Source organism: Salmo salar, chromosome 04 (assembly GCF_965601325.2).
Source record: "Salmo salar chromosome 04, fSalSal1, whole genome shotgun sequence".
Lineage (NCBI taxonomy): Eukaryota > Metazoa > Chordata > Actinopteri > Salmoniformes > Salmonidae > Salmo > Salmo salar.
In genome coordinates this window covers 19,905,958-19,933,320 of record NC_138294.1, presented here as the reverse complement: position 1 = coordinate 19,933,320, position 27,363 = coordinate 19,905,958, and the positions used below count along the sequence as shown (strand labels likewise).

Below are 27,363 nucleotides of genomic sequence, written 5' to 3'. Positions count from 1 at the left end.
AAGCGCGGAAATCAACTCTGCCGCTTGAGCATGCTTTTGCGGCACAGTCGATAGCGCGCCGGACTTCGGGCTTGAAGGTCGAGGGTTCGAGACCTGCTCCCTGCCTGCTGTTTCATTACATTGGTGTCAGAAGTGGGATCGGACCTTGCATCCACGACAGTGCGTGTGCTTGGCCGGTGAGCGTGTTCCTGTAAGACGTTGAGTCGCAAGCTAGCGCGAGGACGCGCTCTTTGAAAGGAGGGAGTAGTGTGACGACCCTGGGTTTATAAGCGCGGAAAACGACTCTGCCGCTTGAGCATGCTTTTGCGGCACAGTCGATAGCGCGCCGGACTTCGGGCTTGAAGGTCGAGGGTTCGAGACCTGCTCCCTGCCTGCTGTTTCATTACATTTGGCGTTGTCGGCAGGATTTTTAATGTAATGAAACAGCAGGCAGGGAGCAGGTCTCGAACCCTCGACCTTCAAGCCCGAAGTCCGGCGCGCTATCGACTGTGCCGCAAAAGCATGCTCAAGCGGCAGAGTCGATTTCCGCGCTTATAAACCCAGGGTCGTCACAATATGTTACTATTGCAATGATAACAAAACCATTGAAATTATAGTGAATTTGTTTTATTCTTGTTGCCAAATACTTTATACACAAACAAAAATTAAATATTTTTGATTGAATTTAATCATCTTGTTAAAACATTATCCATAGTGAATAACATCTTACTGAATCATTATAATGCCATTTTTTTCAGAGTGAATACAATTGTACTTTAATATATATATATTTTTTTGTATGCATTTAGTATTTTCTTGTTTATACCTGTGTTTTGTTTTTGTTAGACATGTTTGATGTAGAGATGTAAGTTGTTGATTCATTTTGTATAATAATAAAAAAAATATGAGCCTGTTTGTCATATTGTGAAGAAGTTTGGCGCGGAACGAACCTCCGAATGCACTCGTGACTATTCTATGCGCACCAAAATTACGATCTGTTTCTTGCTTCTCTGAATTTCCTTGTGAAAGCCTAACACTGTAAGATCGTAAGAATGGCTTACCAAGAAAAACTTCCTAAAGGACTCATTCAAGATAAGAAGAAGTTGGAGCACTCAACAACAAAAAAGACAGCCACTGCATTTTGTAACTTAGCTAGCCATGTTGGCAATAGTACACACTTTCAAATGATGCCCACCTGACCAGATTTGGATTCATAATGGACCTTTTTGGAACGTGTAAACAACAGTAATTGTGTGATGCTGGGAATACAAGGCAGTGTTCAAAAAGTCTGCTTTATCAAGTTCCTCAACAGCAGCTAGGAGAGCTAAAAAAAAAAAAAAGCACCTTAAAGACTCTGAGTCATAAAAGTGCATTGGCATTACGTTGGAGAGGTGTGTGGCCACTTGGGGAAAGAAACCAGTTCGTCCTCTCACTCAAACACTTGTCATTTTTTTGTTTTATGTTGTACCTACCCCAAATGTCCCATGAATATTCTTATCATGTTACTGAATGTATCCAGAGTATTTTCAGATTTCGTTATCAACAAATAAGGGGAAAAGTACAGTAAATGTAAAATGCACATAAAATCAACACTGTAATGTTTGGATTCAGTCTTGTCAGATTTACTGTTTTATCCTCGCCTTTAGTCTAATCATTTTCCCATAATCTCCAAATTGTTCATTTTTAATTTCTACTATGGTTATGCATACGCTTTCCATATTTCTTCTGTAAGAAACATTTCAATTTAGCCCTATCCATATAGGCCAATTCCCACAAGTGTAAGCAGTTAAAGTAACTTTATACCTGACAGAATGGGGACAGGATGGACAAGTTGGCTAGTCTGGTCATTCAACGATACAGTACAATGTAACATTCTTATGTAATATACTGTAACTGTGGCAGACAGCGTCCCAGCAGGGTGCGTGGCTTTTGCCTGGACAGCAGCTGCAGACCCAGCTCTGCTATATAGGACACTCCATCCACAACTAAGAAAACATTCCACCCCACTGCAACTGTACTGTCCCCTTCCCTCTTCCCCCAAGATGCAGGGTTTGACCCTCATGTAGCCTACAGTTCCAGGTTTTCCACTAGAAGTGCTAGGGCCCATAGGTTCACTGAAGTAGGATTTTCTATGACAAGATCCAAGTATGAGGTGACTGAATTTAGTGTGAAGTATGAAGGTGCTGAGTATTTGCCATTGCCTTATTGTCTGTGACTTCTAGACAATGACACTGAAACAAATTATTGGTTTGAGAAAGACTCTTTATTCAATGTCACTGCAACGTATCGCCAAGAAGTAGTAAAGCTTAAATTCAATATTTGTATCAAATAATGTTTGTTTTTTTATAGCTACAAGGGACCCAAAATTCAAAATCAAATATCTAAATGATCCTTGGTATGACCATCTTAAAACTATTCCATTTGTTAGCTTAGTAGAACCCCCAATGTGTCCATGTGAAATGATGTAAAACTGTTGTTTATGATATGTTGGGATGTCCATGTGAAATTATGCATTTGTGATAGAAAGGTATTGTGGGCTATCATGTTGGAACATTCCTAGCGGAAAGGAGTTCCTGGAAAGAGTACTTAGGTGCTCAATTTTCCTTTGCCTGGGAGAGTGCAGGCTGGGCAGGTAGCAGGTTGGCTAGAGTCGAGCCATACCTGAGTTTTGTTATCGGCAAATAGTTGTTGCCTGAATAGTTTTTACTGAGAATATCTTAGATTTATTCAAGTCTTTGTCAACGTCCTGTTTGTTATTTTCTGTACAACGTATATTGGCCAATTTGTCCTGCACCTGTTAATATTGTAAATAAAAGCCTCTGAGTGGTGAGCACCAGAACATCCTGTCTGTCTCCTCACTGTTCGATCCTCCGCCTCAGCATCTGCTTCACACTTATTAACAGTCCTGACAAAGCTTGCTCACTTGAGTGCAAAACTGTGGGTGAGTAGGGCTGCGTTTACACAGGCAGACAAATTCGGATCATTTTCCACTAATTGGTCATTGACAAATCACATCAGATCTTTTCACATCAGATCTTTTTCAGAACTAATCTGATTGGTCGAGAGACCAATCAGTGAAACAAAAATCAGAATTGGGCTGCCTGTGTAAAGGCAGCCTCTGTCACGAACAGCCAGAATGCATTGACACTATAATTTGTTGTCTGTTAGCACATCAGCTTTGATGGCGCATTGGTGAGCACTGAGCGGCCTAGTAAAATAACGGTATGTCCTCTACCTACCAGTAATGTTACTCCCCTTCACTACTGACATTGGCCTACAGGGATGCATGTCCACAACTGTCCCGTGCAGCTGTAACTAGCCATTCATCATGATGTAGAGGTTATGAGATGTTCAAGATCTATAAACTTTACGGACTTGTTGAGAATGTATAGAATGTTTTTAAACACGGTGTGAACACAGTGTGACAGATATGACCAGACAACCTACGCGACGAGGTGGTGTTACAGTACACAGCAGTACACAGAAGTAAGTGGTGTCATGGACATGGTTAGGAATTTACAGACATATATAACGCAAAAGTAAAACAAATGTTTATGTCCTTATATGGTAGCCTACACTCTTGGAAAAAAGGGTTCCAAAAGGCTTATTCGGCTGTCCCCATAGGAGAAGCCTTTTTGGGTCCAGGTAGAAACCTTTTGGGTTCCATGTAGAACCCTCTGTGGAAAGGGTCTACATGTAACCAAAAAGGGTTCTTCAAAGGGTTATCCTATGGGGACAGCCGGAGAACCTTTTTAGGTTCCAGATAGCACCTTTTTTACCCCAAGAATGTAGATTCTATAATTCAATTCGTTTTCTTTATATTCTTTTGCCAGGTTACTCTTAATGTCAATTTTACCCAATAATAACTTTATTAATGCATTCATTTGATTACAAAGTGGAAAAAGTCATATACTTGGGTCATTCAGATTTGTGGTTATTTGCTGCCCTGGGCACACAGGTGAGTATTCATATACTGAGTATACAAAACATTAAGAACACCTGCTCTTTCCTTTATTGATCCTTTATTGATGTCACATGTTAAATCCAGATGAAGGGGAGGAGACAGGTTAAAGAATTATTTTTAAGCCTTGAGACATGGATTGTGTATGTGTGCTATTCAGAGGGTGAATGGGCAAGACCAAAAACGTAAGTCCCTTTGAACGGGGTATGGTAGTAGCTGGCAGGCGCACCGGTTTGTGTCAAGAACTGCAACGCTGCTGGGTTTTTCTCACTCAACAGTTTCCCATGTGTATTAAGAATGGTCCACCACCCAAAGGACATCCAGCCAACTTGACACAACTGTGGGATACATTGGAGTCAACATGGGCCAGCATCCAGGTGGAACGCTTTCGACACCTTGTAAAGACCATGCCCTGACAAATTGAGGTTGTTCTGAGGGCAAAGGGGGGGTCCCAACTCAATATTTGGAAGGTGTTCCTAATGTTTGGTATACAAAGTGTACATGATAGATGTTTGACAATGTGTATGCGTGACTAGTCATCTGTTAGGGACTTCTGTAAATCAAATCCATGGAAGATGAAGACAAAATGATGTGAGCTCTTGGGGCTATCAATCAATCAAATGTATTTATAAAGCCCTTTTTACATCAGCCGATGTCACAAAGTGCTGTACAGAAACCCAGCCTAAAACCCCAAACAGCAAGCAATGCAGATGTAGAAGCACAGTTGCTAGGAAAAACTCCCTAGAAAGGCCGGAACCTAGGAAGAAACCTATAGAGGAACCAGGCTCTATGGGGTGGCCAGTCCTTTCCTGGCTGTGCTGGGTGGATATTATAACAGTACATGGCCAAGATGTTCAAACGTTCATAGATGACCAGCAGGGTCAAATAATAATATTCACAGTGGTTGTAGAGGGTGCAACAGGTCAGCACCTCAGGAGTAAATGTCTGTTAGCTTTTCATAGCCGATCATTCAGAGTTAGAGACAGCAGGTGCGGTAGAGAGATAGTCCAAAACAGCAGGTCCGGGACAAGGTAGCACGTCTGGTGAACAAGTCAGGGTTCCATAGCCGCAAGCAGAACAGTTGAAACTGGAGCAGCAGCACGACCAGGTGGACTGGGGACAGCAAGGAGTCATCAGGCCAGGTAGTCTTGAGGCATGGTCCTTGGGTTTAGGTCCTCTGAGAGAGAGAGAGAAAGAGAGAGAGAAGGAGAAAGAGAAAGATAGAAAAAGAGAGAGAGAGAACTAGAGGGAGCATACTTAAATTCACACAGGACACCGGATAAAACAGGAGAAATACTCTAGATATAACAGACTGACCCTAGCCCCCCGACGCAAACTATTGCAGCATAAATACTGGAGGCTGAGACAGGAGGGGTCGGGAGACACTGTGGCCCCGTCTGACGATACCCCCGGACAGGGCCAATCAGGCAGGATATAACCCCATCCACTTTGCCAAAGCACAGCCCCCACACCACCAGAGGGATATCTTCAACCACCAACTTACCATCCTGAGACAAGGCCGAGTATAGCCCAAGAAGATCTCGCCCACGGCACGAACCCGAGGGGGGCGCCAACCCGGACAGGAAGATCACGTCAGTGAGAGCACCAGTAAGCCAGTGACTCAGCCCCCGTAATAGGGTTAGAGGCAGAGAAACCCAGTGGAGAGAGGGGAACCGGCCAGGCAGAGACAGCAAGGGCGGTTCGTCGCTCCAGTACCTTTCCGTTCACCTTCGCACTCCTGAGCCAGACTACACTCAATCATAGGACTTACTGAAGAGATGAGTCTTCAATAAAGACTTAAAAGTCGAGACTGAGTCTGCATCTCTCACATAGATAGGCAGACCATTCCATAAAAATTGAGCTCTATAGGATAAAGCCCAGCCTCCAGCTGTTTTCTTAGAAATTCAAGGGACAGTAAGGAGGCCTGCGTCTTGTGACCATAGCGTACATGTAGGTATGTACGGCAGGACCAAATCGGAAAAATAGGTAGGAGCAGGCCCATGTAATGCTTTGTAGGTTAGCAGTAAAACCTTGAAATCAGCCCTAGCCTTAACAGGAAGCCAGTGTAGAGAGGCTAGCATTGGAGTAATATGTTCAAATGTTTTGGTTCTAGTCAAGATTCTAGCAGCCGTGTCATAAGGTGAATGCACCAATTTGTAAGTCGCTCTGGATAAGAGCGTCTGCTAAATGACGTAAATGTAAATGTAAAATGTCAATAATTCAATTTTGACAAAAATGCAGATAGAACCTTATAGTCCTAAACTCTCGATGGTTGTAATGGGAAAATTTGGAAGATGGGGAAAATATACATTACTGGAAAGCATGAGTCATGTAAGCTTCTGCCTGGACCTCAATTTGACTTCACCTTAGTGGAACGAACAACTGCTGCAAAAGTCAAGCATGACATAGACAGTAGGAATTCCCAATCTCTTCTTGGGAGGAAAGAGGGGGATTTGAGAATACACTTCAGCTTTGTTCTCCATCCATCATGGGTCATTAAGGGTCTGTCATCGTGTGCCTGTCCCCAGGATGGTGAGGTGAGACCTGGCAGCAGCAGGAGCTGAATGCCCTGGCCCCTGCCCAACCTCTCTCTGTTTACCAAAGGTCATCATTAAGAGCATGGCCCAAAGGGAACAGAGAAGGTAAACCTCACACAACTAGGCCATTGATACAGTACAGTCAAGCTAATGAGTCAGTCAGCACTATGCCATGTGTTATATACTGTTACTGTACTGTGACTCAACAGCTATGGCTAATGCTAACACTAGGCTAATGCTAGGCTTGTGCTAATGCTAGGCAAATCCTAGGGTAATGACCCTTATTAGCAGCATCCACAGGCAGCACATACACTCAGCACAACTCTTTTGGCAGTCACTGCTAGCATTTTCTACTTAGCATTTAACCCCTGGAACAATCTAATGGTCCATAATGAACTACAGTACTGCCTGGGTTGGATGACAACTAGAGAGGAAACCCTATCCTGCTTGGAGCGAAACAGAAATAGCTTCTTAAACCGTAGAAATAAAGTAAATAACCATTGGGGATATACAGTTATATAAAAAGCTTGGTTTGTTTGTTTCTATAGTTACACCATTTGGACACACCCACCGTTCCATTCCTATAACTGTCCAGACGAGCGGAGGTAATGCAGGACTTATTTAGGAGATGTAATGAAAGGACCGAGATGCAGAATGCATGCCATGATGGGTATTCGGCACACGTTAAGGGGCGTTTGTCACGGGAGGAGGTTGCTAAGTGCCATGCAGTGTTGTCCGAAATGCGTCAGCATCTCCAGAAACAGTACAGCCTTTTATTTTTATCAGTGTTATTTAAGGTATAAGTTCAGCAGCTCACCCAGAGTTCACCCACCCATGCGTTGTTCAATGGGCCCCCTTATAAAAATCTCTTCCCCGGGGGGACCGAGTGGCTCAGAGTTCTAAGGCACTGTATCGCAGTGCTACAGTCGTCACTACAGACCCGGGTTTGATCCCGGGCTGTATCACAACCGGCCATGATCGGGTGTCCCATAGGGCGGCGAACAATTGGCCCAGCGTCTTCTGGGTTAGGGGAGAGTTCGGCCAGGGTAGGCCGTCATTGTAAATAAGAATTTAGTCTTAACTGACTTGCCTAGTTAAATAAAGGTAAAAAAATACATTTTAAAAAATGTACAAAAGATTTATGTCCAGTGATTCCTATCTGTATTAAAGAGATTTATAGATTGAGCCCATTTCACCAGAAAGTGATTCAGTGACAGAACAGCCATATGAATCACTTGAAACTGTATTTCATTTGTACCAGCTATGGTAGATCGAATGAATGAGAAATTATTGCTACACTTACATTTCTAGAACAGTAAGTTTGGGTTTCTGCAATAATAATTCCTTATTCTCCTTGAATATACTTGGTAATCATGATAAAAGAGAAAGAAGTATAGAAGACTTGTGTTTTTTAGAATTGAAACTGTGGACCAACGTCATCATGATTATAGCTTAATAGCTATCATACACGTTACTCTATAAAAGGTCACTAAGTATATTTATCTTAACGTGACCTTGCGCCGCGCCATACCGAGGGTGCATTCTCACATTCTCCGTGGATCCCCAATCTGACCGCAACACGTCTCTCTGTGTCATGCTGTGTCGTCGTGACCCCCCATCATGAGAACCCAGCGAACTCTCATGCTTACTATCGTCCAATCGTAGTTTAGATGAAAAATATAATAATCCTAAATAATATAAGACATTGACGTGAGAATGCTGAAGACCTGGCTGCTGGCGTAGATGCCGAGATCATGTGTCGCGTCATGAGATGAGATAAACTCCTCTCCATCTCTCCATATCCAGGGAGGACGGGCCTCGGAGGGGCTTTCCATCATTGCATGGCTTTAAATCTGATGCCAGTGACAGCCCACCGCAAAGGATATATTTGGACTTTCCACTAATAATTTATAGGAAAGGTCATCCAGTGCTTTTTTAACTACAGTAGAGACATGGTCTATTGAATTCTGCAGGTCACTTCCAATCATCAGTAATATAGCCTAGCTATAAACAATTATGACAAGAATCATAAATATGATATTTGCTCATACACATATGGAAAGCCTAGTTCCTCTCTAGGTTTCTTCATACTTGGGAGTTTTTCCTGGACACTTTGGTTCTGCTTCTGCTTGGACTTTGGGGTCTAGGACTGGTTATTGTAATTTATAGATTGATTGACTGATTGATTGAAATGGCTTTTTGCTTACTGTATCTGTCTGATTGTAACATAAGCTGTTTCTAGTCTAGTGTCGTTAATGGAAAGGGTTTGTTAGGGGATGAGGCCAGAGTCCCAGGGTCACTGTCACCCCACCTGTCCCGCTAGGCCAGCTGATGCCAGGTGCTGGGTGGTTCTCAGTCTGTGACCGAGAGGAGTTTGGTGCCGGGGTGTCCCAGAGACCTGACCCTAAAGGGCACCAACCCCGTGAACAGATCATAAACCACCACATGACCAGGTCACACGTCACATTGTTTAACTTATTGAGGCGTTCAATATTTGCCCTGTAGGCCTGTATACCTGGTGCCATTTTGCTGTTGACAGTTGCAGTTTGAAAATGTATTTTGTTCAAGTGAGAGTTGATGTTGAGTTAGGTCAATGTGTACTGTTTGAGTGGACTAAGAGGCTGAACATCCATTTTGTAAACTGATCCTCCAATCTCTACTGTTGTTCATGTCTATTTCCCAGGGATGAAGGATAATGTTAAAACATGGCTCATGTTACCAATAAAATCTTCTCCCTTAGTTAATTTTATATTACACAGGCGTCATATGGAGGACTACATTCAGTGCATTCAGAAAGTATTCAGACACTTTCCTTTATTCAACATTTTGTTACATTACAAACTTATTCAAAAATGGATTAAATAAATGTTTTTCCTCATCAATCTACACACAATACCCCATAATGACGAAGTGAAAACAGGTATTTAGAAATTTTAGCAAATGTATTAAAAAATAAAACAATTCAGACCCTTTGCTATGAGACTCGAAATTGAGCTCAGGTGCATCCTGTTTCCGTTGATCATCCTTGAGATGTTTCTAAAACTTGATTAGAGTCCACCTGGAGTAAATTCAATTGATTGGACATGATTTGGAAAGGCACACACCTGTTTATATAAGGTACCACAGTTGACAGTGCATGTCAGAGCAAAAACCAAGCCATGAGGTCGAAGGAATTGTCCGTGGAGCTCCGAGACAGGATTGTGTCGAGGCACATATCTTGGGGAAGGGTACCAAAACATGTCTGCAGCATTGAAGGTCCCCAAGAACACAGTGGCCATCATTCTTATACGGAAGAAGTTTGGAACCACTGATACTCTTCCTAGAGCTGGCCACCCGGCCAAACTGAGCAATCGGGGGAGAAGGCCTTGGTAAGGCAGGTGACCAAGAACCCGATGGTCGCTCTGACAGAGCTCCAGAGTTCCTCTGTGGAGATGGGAGAACCTTCCAGAAGGACAACCATCTCTGCAGCACTCTACCAATCAAGCCTTTATGGTAGAGTGGCCAGACGGAAGCCACTCCTTAGTAAAAGGCACATGACAGCCCTCTTGGAGTTTGCCAAAAGGCACCTAAAAAAATATTCTCTGGTCTGATGAAACCAAGATTGAATTCTTTGGCATGAATGCCAAGTGTCAAGTCTGGAGGAAACCTGGCACCATCCCTACGGTGAAGCATGGTGGTGGCAGCATCATGCTGTAGGGATGTTTATCAGCGGGAGCTACTGGAAGACTAGTCAAGATTGAGGGAAAGATGAACGAAGCAAAGTACAGAGGTCCTTGATAAAAAAGGAAACTGCTCCAGAGTGCTCAGGAACTCAGACTGGGGTAAAGGTTCACCTTCCAACAGGACAACAACCCTGAGCACACAGCCAAGACAACGTAGGAGTGGCTTCGGGACAAGTCTCTGAATGTCCTTGTTTGGCCCAGCCAGAGCCCGAACTTGAACCCAATCGAACATCTCTGGAAAGACCTAACAATAGCTGTGCAGCGATGCTCCCCATCAAACTTGACAGAGCTTGAGAGGATCTGCAGAGTAGAATGGAGAAACTCCCCAAATACAGGTGTGCCTAGGTCCCCCCCTACACTGCTGCTACTCTCTGTTGTTATCATCTATGCATAGTCACTTCAATAACTCTACCTACATATACATATTACCTCAACTAACCGGTGCCCCCGCACATTGACTCTGTACCAGTACCCCCCTGTATATATTCACACTATTGTTATTTTACTGCTGCTCTTTAATTACTTGTTACTTTTATTTCTTATTCTTATCTGTATTTTTTTAAAACTGCATTGTTGGTTAGGGGCTCATAAATAAGCATTTCACTGTAAGGTTGTATTCACCTGTTGTATTCGGCGCATGTGACTAATAACATTTTATTTGATTGATTTGATTTGTAGAGTCATACCCAAGAAGACTCGAGGCTGTAATCGCTGCCAAAGGTGCTTCAACAAAGTACTGAATAAAGGGTCTGAATACTTATGTAAATGTGATATTTCAGTTTTTTTTTATATATACATTTGCAAAAAAAATTAAAACCTGTTTTTGCTTTGTCTTTATGGGGTGTTGTGTGTTGATTGATGAGGGATAAAACAATTTAATGTGGAAAGTCTTTCCGAATGCACTGTATAGGATGTCTTGGGAACAACACTTAAAGGTTTTCTTTGTGCATAGGTTTTCCTTGTGCATGTGTTGTCGAGTGTTTTCTGCTGCATTAAACATGAATGCTTTGTATGATGATATTCTAAACCTCATCAAATATCATCCCATGCAGCGAAAAATAGACTAGAAGCTTGTTAACCCCAAGGTGTGAGGGGTTGTGGTATGGTGATACACCAGGGCCCCTGAACACAGGAATAGCGTGGAGGGGAGGAAGAGGACATTACTTTACTGACCTTGGCTTTGGGTATTCTCTGGTAGCCTGTCTGTCAGGCCACACTATGATAAGAGAGATGTCACGGTTCATTAGCATTGGACCTGGCCCTTCTGAAAGACCCCACTGTTCACGTGAAGCACAATGTGAAATGACCATGGCGATCGCTGATGATATAGCCTATCAGAGCACCGAGTTGACTTCAAAGTGTCTCGGAAACTAATGGGGCAGGTTACCTGCCTACCTATACCTCATAATATCTGACCATGAAAACACCCTGAGGAAAACTTTATGTGTGTGATATTTTAAAACTCTTATTACTTTTTTTTTTGCATTTCATATTTAACTGATCATGTTAACTGACTAAATTTGATTTTTTGGGGTTTTCTATTTTGGTTCTATTTTGGTTGGAATGTAGTTCAATAACCGTAGTTCATGTAACCTGCACCAGGTTACCCAATAGAGGGCACTATCGGCAGTGTTCCATAGTGTCATTGCATTGCACTTCAAAAGCTCCTGTTCAATGTTTGATCATGCTTAATGCACAATGAAAGCGGACCTCTAAATCAGCACTGGTGTTTGAATCTGAAATATTTAACATAATACTCCACAAAATCATCACATCCTCCTTAATCAAAATAAATATGCAAACTGTGTCTTTAAATATCAAACTGTGTCTTTATGTAAGGAGGTCTATTATCAATGTGTTCCTCCCGTGACCAAAATCGTCCTCCAACAACCCAAATTAAGAAGAAATAGAGTGTGATTATAGATGAATTTTCATAACCCGCGACCCTTCTCTCACATACATGCCCAGGGCCCACTTTGGGTCCCGACCCACATTAAAGCCAATTCTGCATGTGTTGTCTTGAAAACCTGGACACTGCATTTTTGGAGGTCTTCAACTGATGATTTAGGTTTCTTTCGGTGAGGGGGGAGTGGTTTAGGTAGTTTGTTGGGGGCAGAGGAGGATGGGGGGCTGAGACAGTGAAGGCTGGGGGGGTATAGAGGAGGAGGGAAGGCTGGGAGGGGATAGGCAGGGGGGAAGAGAGAGGGGAGGGAGGGGATAGGCAGGGGGGGAAGAGAGAGGGGAGGGAGGGGATAGGCGGGGGAAGAGAGCGGGGAGGGAGGGGATAGGCAGGGGGGAAGAGAGCGGGGAGGGAGGGGATAGGCAGGGGGAAGAGAGCGGGGAGGGAGGGGATAGGCAGGGGGAAGAGAGCGGGGAGGGAGGGGATAGGCAAGGGTACTGGAGGGGCTGTCCAATGTGCTTTCTTAAATTAGCTGTTGGGGGCAGGAGGCATTCTCTCCGTGTTGTTAGAGGGAGGAGTCTTGGGGCGCTGTCACTGTCTACTGCTTCAGTATTACCTGCACCATAAGATCAACTACACTTTTCCTGTGTGAGTGTGTGTGGACAGAGAGAGAGAGAAAGAGGGAGCAGAGAGAGAGAACAAGAGACCCAAGCTTCAACTTTTCAACTGCCAGAGTGGGGTTTACTTTTTCTCATCTTTTTTCTTCTCTGGAGAGATTTGATTTGAAGGACATTTATTTCTGCTGAGTTATACAAAGTTGCAGGGCAACTGGCAGTGGACATGGCTGGTTGTCTGCAAAGGACAGGACTTTGTAAAGGGCAGGCACATTTGTTGAGATGCCTCTTTATGCTTTTCACTCTGGTCTTTTGCTTTTCCTCTGTGGACGCGGAGCACCACCAATTTGATTCGGCGTTCCTTTACCGACAACGACAAGGACATAATGCTGAGAGCATCATCGTGGCCAACAATGGCCTCCGTGTTCCCTTCGGGAAGTCTGTGTACCTGGACCCTGTCAATGACCTGGTGACTGAGGTGCAGCCCGGAGACCGCTGCTCCATCACGGTCCTGGAGAATGACCCACTGGCCCAAAAACCCGGAATGCTTAGCCCTAAGAAGTTCCCCTGTGCGTTTGGCGGTGATGAGGTGAAATACACTCATTTTGGTTCCCGGAGCCCCAGTAAAGACAGGGTGAAGCTGCAGCTACGCTACGACTCCCAGACGGACACGGTGGTCATCCCCTTCATGCTGGAGGTGGAGGTGGTCTTCCAGCAGCTGGAGGTCCTCACCAGGAACATGCCCCTGGCTGTGGACAAGCTCAACAGCAACAGCAACCCCATCGACAAAAAGGGCCTGGACTTTTCCTTTGAGGATGGTGTCACTCAGTGCAAGGTCGCCACGCTGGTCGGCGCCGGCGGTCTCCCCAGGTATGGCACCCTTTTAAATAATTCCACTAATGGCCAGATGATGGACTGTGATGAGTTTCTTAAGCAAGGCATTCGCTACAAGCACACATCCACCACCAACTCTCCTAACAGAGACTATATCCCCATGTTGGTAGAGCTGCAGGATAATGAGGGAAACACCATTATGCAGGAGCATTTCCAGATCATGGTTAGAATCAGAGAGGGTACAGAGAACACTCCTCCTAAGCCTAGTTTTGTTGCGATGATGATGATGGAGATTGATCAATTTGTGATGACAGCTATCACCAGTGATATGTTGGCTGCCGAGGATGTTGAATCTGATCCAGACGACTTAATCTTTAACATTACTTCCCCCCTGGGCCATCAGCAAGGCTACATCATCAGTACAGATGATCAGAACCTCCCCATCACCTCATTCTACCAGAGAGACATTAAAGATTTGAAGATAGCCTATAAGCCTCCGTCAGAGGATTCAGAAGTAGAGAGGATTTTCCAGCTCGAGTTTGAAATTGTAGATACAGAGGGCGCCGTCTCTGATACGTTTGCCTTTATGATTGTGGTGAAGCCTATGAATACTCTTGCTCCCGTAGCAACCAAGAACACAGGGCAGCTTTTGTTTGAGGGCCAGTCCAGAACTCTCTCCAGCTCTCACAACTTAGAGATCAGTGATGAAGATAACCTGGACAATGTGAAAATCACAGTGGTGGACGGCTTGAAGCACGGCGAGCTGACGGTGCTCAGCGTGCGCAGGAAATTCTTCACACCTGCCGATTTAGATGCCGGCATTGTGGTTTACCAGCACGACGGCAGCGACACCTACAGCGACAACATCATTTTTAGAATGACTGATGGCAGCAATGAGGTCGAGTTTTTGTTCCCTATCACTATAGCCCCCACTGACGATGAACCCCCTATTATCAATGCAAACACCGGCCTGGTGCTTTTCAAGAATGAAATCATGCAGATTTCCCCCTTCATTCTGAGCGCCACAGACATAGACTCAGAGGATTCTACCATTAAATTCATCCTTGAGGCCCCATACTCCACTGTAGGGGAGCTTATCCTCAGACAAGTGGAGCCTCCCTCTAACCCCTCTCTCTGGAAGTTCAGTGAGACAGATGAGATGTTTGAACAGGTGGTGACCGAATGTTTCCAGCAGGACATTCTAGATGGGAAGCTCTTCTACCGCCACATTGGGCCTCACAGCACCACCACTGTGATGGATCAGTTTGTGTTCCGCGTCCAAGACGACAATAACCCACCAAACCAGTCCGGTGAGCATACCTTCACCATTAAAATCCACCCGGTGGATGACCTCCCACCAGAGCTCTACCCAGGGACCACGCTTCACATGACAGTGCAAGAGTATGAGCTGACTCACTTCAAGAATACGTTTTTGCGTTACACAGATCTGGACTCGGATGACAGGGATCTGAAATACACTGTCACCAAGCCCCCCACAGACACAGATGAGAACAACCCGGCCCCCCTGGGTGACATTGTTCTGACTGACAGTCCCGACTCTGTGATCAGTGAGTTCACACAGGCGCAGGTCAACCACCACAAAGTGGCCTACAAGCCCCCAGACCAGGAACTGGGCATCACTCCAAAAGTCCTTCAGTTCACATTCATTGTGGAGGATACTGCTGGGAATACAGTAGATGGACTATTCACTATTTTCTTACAGCCCGTCGACAACAAGCCTCCCTTTATCACCAACACTGGTTTCACTTGCCAGGAGAGAAGCACGTACATCATCACTAAGAAGGAGCTTGATGCCACCGACCAGGACACAGAATATGAAAATATTCTATTCACTGTGACCCAGATTCCTCGCTATGGGCAGTTGCAGTATTTAGGGATCGATATGTCGAACAGTGAGACATTTGTCCTGGAGGACATCGAAAATGGCCATATTGCCTACATCCATAGCGGGGAGGAAAGCCTCATTGACGTTATCAAGTGTGACGTCAGCGACGGCTTCCATGAGGTACCTATCATCATCAAGATCTCCATTAACCCAGTTGATGACGAGACTCCCACCATCAGGCTCCCTGCTGGCCTTCTCGGGGCATCCATCGATGTCCTGGAGAACGGGGCAACTGAAATCACCAGCAACGTCATCCAGGGCCACGATGAAGACACTGACGACCTCATGCTGACCTTCATCGTTGAGGAGCCCCCCAGGCTCGGTGAGATCCTGGTGAGCGGTGCCCGCGCCGAGAGGTTCACCCAACAGGACATCATCAACGGCGTGGTGATGTATGCCCACACTAGTGGTGAGATCGGCTCCTTTAAAGAGCATGACTCCTTCAACCTCACCATCTCCGACATGTCCGATGAATGGGTTGTCGGGGGCAACAAGGTCCAAGGAGTCCGGGTGCTCGTCACCATCCTGCCCGTCGACAGCATCCCACCCATCGTCAGCGTCGGGGAGCAGTTTGTGGTGATAGAAGGGGAGAAGAACGTCATTACTCTGGATCACGTTATGACTGAGGATATGGACACAGACAACAATGACATCCTGTGCACCGTTATTGTCCAATCAACATCCGGGTACATGGAGAATATCTCCCCAGCTCCAGGTTCTGAGAAGTCCAGAGCAGGCACCGCCATCACCGCCTTCAGCTTCAAAGATGTCATCCTCGGTCATATCTACTACGTCCAGAGCATCCACAAAGGTGTGGAGCCTGTGGAAGACAGGTTCACCTTCCGTTGCTCCGATGGCATCAACTTCTCTGATCGCCACTTTTTCCCCATCGTCATCATCCCTGCCAATGATGAGAAACCAGAGATCTTCATCCGTGAGTTTGTCGTGATGGAGGGCATGAGTCTGGTCATCGACACACCCATCCTGAATGCGGCCGATGCAGACATTCCAGGGGACGAACTGGAGTTTGAGATCATAAAAAACCCCAAGCATGGCAAGATAGTTCAGCAGCTTACAACGGGCACAGTCCCTGTTGTCAGGTTCTCCTTGGAACAGATAAATGAGGCCTCCAACATCATCTACGAACACGACGACTCAGAGACCAAAGAAGACAGCTTCGAAGTTAGGCTCACAGATGGGAAACACACAGTGGAGAAGAAGGTTCTCATCATGGTGATTCCTGTCGATGACGAGACACCGAGAATGGCCATCAATGACGGACTGGAGGTTGAGATCGGAGAAACCAAAATAATCAACAACAGGGTCATGAAGGCTACTGATCTGGACTCTGAAGACAAAGAGCTCATCTACGTTGTGCGCTATGGCCCAAGCCAAGGCTATCTCCAGCGTATCACCAAGTTCGGACACGTTGTGGGAAACATCACCCTCGACATGAACTTCACCCAAGACGAAGTTGACAAAAACCTAATCCAGTATGTGCATACGGGCCAGGAGGGTGTCCGTGATCTGCTAAAGTTTGATGTTACCGACGGCATTAACCCCCTTATCGACCGATACTTCTACATCAACATCGGAAGCATCGACATGGTTTTCCCCGATGTTATCAACAAAGGCGTGACCCTAAAAGAAGGGGGAAAAGTGACTCTCACCACTGACCTGCTCAGCACCACTGACATCAACAGCCCGGACGAGTTCCTCAGCTTTAGCATCACACGTGCCCCTAGCAGAGGCCATCTTGAATGCACTGACCTCCCAGGTGTGCCCATCTCCACCTTCACCCAGCTGCAGCTGGCCGGCAACAAGATCTACTACATCCACACCTCAGACGATGAGATGAAGATGGATAGCTTTGAGTTCGAGGTGACGGACGGCTACAACCCGGTCTTCCGCACCTTCAGAGTGTCCATCACAGACGTGGACAACAAGAAACCTGTCCTGAGCGTCCACAAGCTGCTGTTGGGAGAGGGTGAAAACAAGCTCATCACCCCATTCGAGTTGACCGTGGAGGACCGTGACACCCCAGACAACCTGCTGCGCTTTGTGGTCACCCAGGTGCCGGTTCATGGCCAGTTGCTGTTCAACGGCACCCAGCCAATCAACACCTTCACCAAGCAGGACCTGAACGAGAACCTCATCACCTACAAGCACGATGGCACTGAGTCCAATGAGGACAGCTTCTCGTTCACCGTCACCGACGGCACACACAACGACTTCTACGTATTCCCTGATACCGTGTACGAGACACGTAAGCCTCAAATGATGACCATTCACATCAGCACTATTGACAATGGGGTCCCCCAGATCCTGGTCAACAAGGCTGCCCCCTCCCTAAGGGTTCTGCATAGCGGCCACCTTGGCTTCCTGATCACCAGCAAGGCCTTGAAGTCCGAGGATCGAGACAGTCCTCACAAAGTCCTGAAGTACTCTGTGGCCGAGGCCCCACAGCACGGCTTCATCATGAACACCGCCCTGGGCAATGACAGCATCAAGGTCTTCACACAAGGTAAGATTAGAATTTAATATTACATATATAACATTTTTTAAAACAATTGAGGAAAAAGTGAACGAACATTCAAAACAATTAAAATCTGACAAATGTACTATTTTAAAATGTTATTCTAAATTGATTGAAGTTCTGTACTTTGGGAAAATGATGTTTACAATATCAGTAAGACCAGTATTCACACTCCTGCCAGAATCATTATTGTAATGCCTTTGTCTTTGACATAATCTAAAGTGATGCCTGAGGGCTGTAAGTAACCTTCAGTAAAAAGTGGAGTAATCATCTGATGTTCTAAAGAATGTAAACATTCTCCTCCTTACATTTCCAATTCACCCTTTCATGTCATCAGCTGATATCGACGAAATGAAGATTTGCTACGTGCTGCTTGATGGTAGCAACGCCACAAGTGATATCTTCTACTTCACAGTAGAAGATAAAGGTAAGACCCTCTTTTTTAATTTTTGAACCTCATGCTCATTGACGTTGTAGTTTCCCATTACTGCAGACTTACATCACACGGCCTGTAGGCATTCTTTTCGGCTTCAGCCTTCTTTTCAGATTGAACGTCTCTTTGAGATTGAATCTTCCTGCTCTCTGTCAATCTCCAGTGTTTGCATCACAAAGACTTAAACGCAGTTCGCCATGACTGACAGCTAGCACAGAGCCCCTTCTCTCTCCTCGCCCCACCGCTGAGGGTGGCAGGTTTAAAGGGGGTTTAAAGAAGGGATGGAAGAGGTCAGTGGGGACATGGGCCAAACAGTGTCCCTGGGTGTGTTAGGAGTGAAAGAGATGGAACGCCCGGCAATTAAAAAAGCTCTGAACTTTATTGTATCATGAACAATGGGGGTTTTCCTTTGTGGTTTTTGTCCTGGGTTTCCTTCAGTGTTTGAAGTGATAGCATGAAACCAAATTTGCCACCTTCAATGCCTTCAAGGCATTCCAAGAATTCATCAAACCATATGTCCGTTTTTATGGAAATCGATCCTAGATAAATGAGAATATCCTGAGCCTTTGACCCTGTGTGTAGAGGAAACTACTAATTTTGAGCAGCAGTTTTGTAAGGATCAAGGTGACTGTTACGGTCCTGACCTGCTTCATTGCTTCTCTAGGTTAGTGGAACAGAAACGTGTGGCTTCTCAGACACACGTAACTATTTCATAGTGAAGTTAGCAGGTTTTGCATCACAATCCAAAATTCTCATGGAATCGTTTTAAGTGCTTCTATTTTTTGGATTCTATTTTCTGTTTGACTTGTCGTCACCATCCGATATGGTCTTCTGCGTTTTGCTGCCAGATCCATTCCTTACCTTCTCTAGGGATCTTTTGCTTGGGAGGCTTTAGATTTCAGTAGCTGTGTGTATTTATATTCCCCTGGAAATTAACTTTTGGTTCGATGTCATATGAACCGTACCTTATTGGATTTCATAACTATCCACACAGGTTGCATTTCTATTGTGACAATCCTATTGGTGTTTTCAGTATACAGTAATTAATATGCATGATTTTGATGTTAGTGTCTATATAACGTAGCTTTTCTATCCTATTGTCGGTAGATTTCAACTATTGGAGTAAATAAAGCATGTATATCATAAAATATGTTTTTGGTTTCAAAGTATATTCTACATATTCTACACATTTGTGCATCACACACAGACTGTAGAGTTTTGAAATTAATCAATTGTTGGATATTCGTTTGCGCTTTGTTATGGTTCACTTCGTCCAAAGTACCATTATGGACCTACTTTACCCGCATCATGGATATATATAGCAAATGCAAAGCAAAGTAACAAAATAAAGCAGGTGGGGATGGGGGCATGCTTTGCTATTTTAACATCAGCTGTAAATGCTTAACACATTCTGAGGTTTTGAAATGCATCCCTCCATGACACACTGTAAGAAAAGTTTGGGCTATATTTATGCTGGATTGAGGACTAGCTAGCTAGCATCATCATCATCATCAACATGGTTGTTGGCCACGGAGGGTTTAGGTGTCATGGCCTTTTGGTCAATTCCTCTTGTTGTTTTCACCAAGTTTATCCCCTACTAAGTTAACCCTTTTATCTTCATGTTAGTGTTCACTTCCAGTAATTAACTCTCCTGTTAGGACAGAGAATTGGCTGTGAGAACAGAGTGGGAGAAAGGTTGTTAACTAGTTTATGAAGATATTGCACAACAAGGAATTCTTTTCCCGTACTGTCCCGATCCACACATGCTGAAATACTGAGACTTATTTTCTTAATTATTTCAATTTTTTTAATGCATGGGTCTTCCCAAAGTTTCCATATGTTTTGGATGGACACTTCCTCTTACTCTGCTAAAGCAGAACATGCTGAATTCCAGATGGCCATAAATGGCTGTCGCTCTCAGACAGTATAGCCTTAATGGATAATAGGCTTTCTTTCTCAGGGTTGTCTGTAATTGAGGGTCTGGCTACGACAGGAAGGGGACACAAGGGCTTCAATTAGCTCCACAATCCCCTGTGTTTGTAGTGTAGTCTGTCCCACTGTTCTGTTTGAGATTCCAGCCAGCACATCTGAACCAGGTGCAGGGTTGGCTCTATACCTCTCTGCCATCTGTCTAATGTGACTTTGTTTCTGTCTGACTACGGTTCACATGTGCAGAGCACTGAGTCAGGGCTGGTAGGACACACACCACACACACACACACCGAGTAACATCAAATAAAGGCATGAAAAGGCAACAATTGCCTGAGTCATAAGTCTGTTACTGGGATGTAGGAATAAGTTGACACAGCATTCTGTTGGTCAGCGAATATGCACATAAAAATATGCACATAAAAGTTTTGTGTTTTTTTATGTGTGTGAGAAACAGCGCTGGACATTCTAGATTCTATAGAATAAATGTATGCAGCAGAAGTGACCATGAACAATACCTTAAAACTAATACTATTTACACCCTAAGTGTGCAAAATTCACCTAGAAAATAGTCAAAATGGCTGCGTTGTCTCCCTGTAGAGTTTTATTGCTGCATTGAAACATGTCATAAATAATGTGTTATGGGTAAGAAGAGAAAGAGCGAGAGGTCAGGGTATTTCCCCTGGGTGTTGATCAGGAGTGGAGGTTGGCCGGCCCTAGCCGTATTGGGGGCCCTATGCGAGAGTGTAGAGACTTATTTTAGTTTTAAAGTTAATTTCCTGCAATTCTACACATTTGCCGTTATTCGGCCATGATTACTACAAGTTTAAATAGTTGAATGGACTAACTTACCAATCGAAAAATTGTTAGCTGCCATGGGCTAAATGAGTGACTGTCAGTGACCGACATAATGAGAAAAAACTGCTTATGCACAACCAAATGTCGAAATTGCACCTTGTGTATTCTACTATTCTTACTCTCAATAGTATGTTGAGATCCTGAATTAATTCCTTTGAATGAAGCTCTCCCCTCATCCCTCACCTTGAGGGGAATGTAGTGATATAGCATAGCATAGTGTTAGCATAACCTTTATGTGTGAAGTGGTGATGAAGCGTTAGCATACCTCGGTGCATTAGCATACCTCAAGACAAAGGAGATGATTGTGGACTACAGGAAAAAGAGGACCGAGCACGCCCCCATTCTCATCGACGGGGGTGCAGTGGAGCAGGTTGAGAGCTTCAAGTTTCTTGGTGTCCACATCACCAACAAACTAACATGGTCCAAGCACACCATGACAGTCGTGAAGCGGGCACGACAAAACCTATTCCCCCTCAGGAGACTAAAAAGATTTGACATGGGTCCTCAGATCCTCAAAAGGTTCTACAGCTGCACTATCGAGAGCATCCTGACTGGTTGCATCACTGCCTGGTATGGCAACTGCTCGGCCTCCGACCGCAAGGCACTACAGAGGGTAGTGTAAACGGCCCAGTACATCACTTGGGCCAAGCTTCCTGCCATCCAGGACCTCTATACCAGGCGGTGTCAGAGGAAGGCCTTAAAAATTGTCGAGACTCCAGCCACCCTAGGAAATAGACCTTCAGATACATTGATAGTTGCAGCTGTCTTTAACCTTTTAGGGTCATACAGAGTGATTCTTGGTAGTCTTAAACAAATCTACTTTGCAACAAAAGTATACAACTCACACACATGGTTATGGGCTTAAACAAAGAAGACACCTGTACCATGTCAGATATAGAGTTGAAATGTATTACATTTGGAGTTTGCATCTGACTATTGATCTAGTGTCAGCCCTTTGTTCCGTCACAATAACAAAACTATTTGACATAGAAAAAATGTCATTTCAGTTTATTTGTATTTTTTATCATGTTTATTCATTATGAAATTATGAAAAATATGAATAACATTCCACCCATGAGGCCACAAGGTCATTTGACTGTAGGAAAGGGCTAGCAGTGATTAGCACCCTTTAAATGGATTAGAATACCTGCCAGGCGGATGCATGTAGTGCACCAGACTCCCTGGCTGCATCCCAAATGGCACCCTATTCCCTTCGTATTACAGCACTTTTGAAAAGTAGTGCCCTATATAGAGAATTGGGTGCCATTTTGGAGGCATCCCATAGCTTATCCCATAGCTTTCTAAGGGACAGGCTTGTTAAACACACATCATCACAAACCTGCCTAGCAACACAGGACCTCAGCCTCCCCAGACAGTCAGCCAATACCAATGTGTAGCGGTCTGGTATGCATCCTCCCTTTTCAATACATACTGTACCTACATTTTCTGTACCAGTATATGTGTCAAAGATTAGAAGTCTTGTCAAGCTACACATAAAAAAGAAGAGCCGCAAACTCTAGGAGCTCAGATGCAATAATTTAATAACCTAATATCCAACGTTTAGACAGACAAGCTGTCTTCATCAGGGTATAATGACAAACACTGCGGGCCACTAGTTTATATAGTGTCAAAGGACACACACAGGTGTCTGTAATCATGGCCGGGTTTGGCCTGATATCATTAGTTAATTATCATATATAACAATAACATGTAAAAAACATGAATGTATAGCATACGATCATTGATACAATTTGGCTACATAGGTCTACAAAACATTTACAATGAATAGCAAAATCACATTAATCACAGGAATGGCTTAAGATAAAAGTCTACATTGAGACTTTAAATTAAAGATCCAAGCAGCCTCTCATTTTAACAATAAATTGTCGAGGTCACACCCTCTCCAAGGGAGGGTGACATGTTCGATGCCGATCTAACGTAGAGATGAAATCGAGTGGTTGGCTTCCAAAAAGTGGGAAGCTACACACACTTGCAAGTTACACAGTCTTGCATGCGATGGATGGGTACACACTCAATCTCCTTACCTTTAGAGACTTACAGTCTCCATGGTGGAGAGGGTGGTGATGGGGTGAGGAAAGGGGGATGAAAGAGGGAGGAAGGGGGAGGAAGAGGGGAGGAAGTATTCCCAAGTCCCAGCAGGTGTCGAGAGACACAGAGGCAGCGGCGGCTCTACCCATAGCATGGCTGTGTGTGTGTGTGGGGGTTTAGTGATGACTTCCCAGTGTCTCTGCATTGTTCAAGAAAGGGGTCAGCAGTTGCCACACTGCGGGAAGTCTTGTCTCTTGAAATGGACAGTGGCCACATTCCAAGTCCTGGTAGCATATGCTGTCCTTTTTCTGTCAGGACCCCAGAGGGAGGCCCTGCGGAGTGCCTGTTTAACTTTTCACCCTTCGGGGAGATCCGATGGACGGAGGAAAGCGTAAATCATCAGTCAGCCCTGTGGAGTAGCAATTAAAAAATGTAAATGCATTTTGGAAATGGTTGTTTAGAAACTGATGTCAATGTTATACAACAATAAGCAGACTGACTGAATCATAAGTGACAAACTCAGACAGGTTCCCTTCATTCAAGCCTTAATGTATTATTTGATGAGGGAATACCTTACCCCTTGAGGCCCATAAGGACCCAACCAGCCCACTGGTTCTGTTCTGAGTGGAGATTATGAGGGACTCTGATGGAGAAGGTGAGCTGAGGTATAGACCTACTCCCTCATCTCCAGGCATATGGCTGTGTAGAGATTTCCTCTTCGTTGAGTGATGGACTCAAGGAGGAGTTGTTAGAACAGGTGAGAACGGTTAGGGTTAGGAGGACGCGGTATTATTACATTCACTACACCGATAACTGATTATTGATCAGCCCTCCGTCCCTTCACCTAATCCTGCTGAAAGACACAGCAAAGCCCTGACCTGGAAGGGAGGGAATTCTGCCTCGCTCAAAATGGCCACCTTTGAATGTTTCCTCAACACTGTTTTTGTTGTTGTTGACTATCCCTGTGTGATAATAGGTTTATGACCAGGTGCTTGGATGAAAGGCAGTGTCATTCTATCATAAAAGGCTAGATGTATTTTTTCCATTTCCATAGATCTTCTTCAAAATAAACTAGTCTAATGGCACAACTATTACTAGCCTCTGAGCTCTATCCCAATAATGAAGTTCAGTCTGTCAGTTGGGGTTACTCCTCTTCTGTCATCCAGGACTGTCTACAGACGAGTGGTCCATCAGGCCAGGGCTACCCTGCCAGAGGCTAGTAGTAACCCCTTAAACTCGTCCAGACTCGTCCAGACTTCTGAAGGGTTTTTCTTCCTCCTTTGTCTTTTTACCTGTTGAACCAGGAAAAGCCCATTGAGACCTGGCCAAGAAGACAGCAGCATCAATAAAACATTACAACATTAAAAACATACAATACAATCAGCACAACAATACAATACAATCAGCACAACAATACAATACAATCAGCACAACAATTCAATAAAAGCAGCACAACAATTCAATAAAAGCAGCACAACAATACAATAAAAGCAGCACAACAATACAATAAAAGCAGCACAACAATGCAATACAATCAGCACAACACAATACAATACAATCAGCACAACAATTCAATAAAAGCAGCACAACAATATAATACAATCAGCACAACAATACAATACAAGCAGCACAACAATATAATACAATCAGCACAACAATACAATACAATCAGCACAACAATTCAATAAAAGCAGCACAACAATACAATAAAAGCAGCACAACAATGCAATACAATCAGCACAACAATACAATACAATCAGCACAACAATACAATACAATCAGCACAACAATACAATAACAATTTACCCTCCTCCTGAACAGAGTCTTGCATCAGAGTTTTAAACTCATCCAGGTAGTTAGATAGATATGGGAAGTCTACATCAGATTGTTTTAAGAGTGCTCGTTAAGAAAATGATAGGCTAGTGAGTAGATAGTGAATATTAGATCCAGGCAAACTCTCCCAAGGTTAATAGGTTATGCAAGAGGAGGTCGTGCCGTTTTAGTTTTCTTAGCAATAGCAATGATCAAAATGTACATATATAGTCATGCTAATTGGTTGTATTTTGAAAATAGCCTCCCTGTGTTGAATAGAGTGGAATCATTCTCGGTTTTATAATCTGGTAGCTTCCCCTTTCACTCCAGGCTCCTGCTGCATGGGGAATGATAGTAGACCAGTGGAAGAGGTAACAGTGTTATGCGATCATTCCTGGGAACAAGGAATGTGCTTCCTGCCTTCAAGACTCCCGTCTCCTGCCACACACACAGACATACCTGGAAGTGAAGTTGGAACACTAGTAGACAGGTGTATGGGACTGGGAGAGTTCCAGGACCGGCAGTATCCCCTTTCATAGTCCCCCACAGACCCCACTCACAACCCCCAGAAATCAAAGCCAATACTTAGCTAGGAACGTTTGACTGCATTACAGCCCCCTGTTCTGTTCCAGAGGGGTAGAATGCCACTTTTTCAGAGGAGGGAAATAGTATTTTTTAGAGAGAGAAAGAGAGAGAGCGATAGAGAGAGAGCATGTATGATTTTCCATAGTTGTTCCCATGCTAAAACATTTGTTTCCCGAAGGGCTAGTGCACAGCACATAACAGTACTGTAGGTTTGAGTGCTGTCGAGGCAGTGAGAGCCAGTGAATGAGGCTTGAGTGGGTCACGGCCATTTTACACAGCAGGCACCATGACTTCCTAAGTGTGTGTTCGGATCTAACCTGTCAGCCATGTCAACAGCCGGCCAACGATTTACTGTCCCCTGGTGCCAGTTTAAGGTCTACCTTCATGTATACTGTGACTGTGAGGCGGAGGCTTCTTCCTCTCCCTCTCTCTCGCTCTCTCCTTGCCTCCTGACACGGGGCAGATAGATTTATTGGGGTTGGGAGAGTGTTGGGAGAGTGTTGGTGTTGTGATGTATGCCCCCTAGAGGTTATTCATATCTGCTTCCATATGGCAAAGCTGTCTGCTGCTCCCCATACTTTCTTTTAAAAGTGTCTTTATATTCTGTACTTTCCATTATATTCTACTCTCTCGCTGTCTGTTTAAAGATGTGTCACTTGCACACTTGTTCTGCACAGATGTAGGGTCTTAATTTGAGCCAGTTTGCTACAGCAGGAAAATAATCATTCAGCAACATGAAATGTGAATAATTTTTTATAATTAATAGAAATTTTTGTAGGGGTGGATACATTTTTTTCGTAAGGGAAAATTAAGTCTGACATTTCGGAGTGTAAATTACAAATGTCAGAAGCATTTTTCAAACCTCATATTCACAACATGTTTTAAATGTCCTACATCGCAAAAAAGTTATCCTGCAACAGGGTGATCAAATTAAGATCCCACATCTGTATGTCTTAAGCTATAACGTCAGTATCTATCCTCTCTTTCATTTATATTTACTTTTGAGTCATTTAGCAGATGCACCTTTCCTTTCCTCTCTCTCTTCTTCTCTTCTATCACGCCTTCCCTCAGTTTGTACGTTCGTACATTCTGCTAGGATTCACTAAGAATCTTGACACCACTTAGTCGTTTCATTTAGCTCAGTTGGTAGAGCATGGTTCTTGCAATGCCAGGATAATGGGTTCCATTCCCGGGATCACCCATACGTTAAATGTATGCAAGCATGAGTGTAAGTTGCTTTGGATAAAAGTGTCTGCTAAATGGCATGAGTGTGCAAGACATTCTAATATTGAGTTGCACCCCTTTTGCCTTCAGAACAGTGTTCCAGTGTTCCACAAGGATACTGGCCCATGCTGACTCTAATGCTTCCCACACTTGGCTGGATGTCCTCTGGGTGGTGGACCATTCTTGATACAGATGGGAAACTGTTGAGCGTGAAAAACCCATCAGAGTTGCAGTTGTTGACACACTCAAACCAGTACGCCTGGCACCTACTACCATACCCATTCAAAAGCACTTAAATATTTTGTCTTGCCCATTCACCCTCTGAATGGCACACATACACAATCCATGTCTCAGTTGTTGCAAGGCTTAAAAATACTTATTTAACCTGTCTCCTCCCCTTCATCTACACTGATTGAAGTGGATTTAACAAGTGACATCAATAAGGGATCAAAGCTTTCACCTGGATTCACCTGGTCAGTCTATGT

The 27,363-nt window shown here is 44.3% G+C and overlaps 1 protein-coding gene and 1 long non-coding RNA gene across 2 annotated transcripts in view; one reads left to right on the top strand and one right to left on the bottom strand.

Annotated features, from left to right (window-relative positions):
• Positions 1-12,718: 12,718 nt before the first annotated feature.
• The window catches only part of LOC106610210 (FRAS1-related extracellular matrix protein 2), a 71,100-nt gene continuing 56,455 nt past the window's right edge, over positions 12,719-27,363 (top strand). Inside the window, exons 1-2 of the mRNA XM_045716570.2 lie at positions 12,719-17,977; positions 18,327-18,416. Coding sequence (XP_045572526.1) covers positions 12,940-17,977; positions 18,327-18,416 — 5,128 coding nt within the window. The 5' untranslated portion in view covers positions 12,719-12,939. The remainder of the gene's footprint in view (positions 17,978-18,326; positions 18,417-27,363) is intronic.
• On the bottom strand, positions 22,733-26,456 carry LOC145878608 (uncharacterized). The gene is made up of 2 exons (XR_014392098.1): positions 23,835-26,456; positions 22,733-23,666 (listed from the first exon to the last, which is right to left on the bottom strand). It is a non-coding gene; the product is annotated as an uncharacterized LOC145878608 (long non-coding RNA).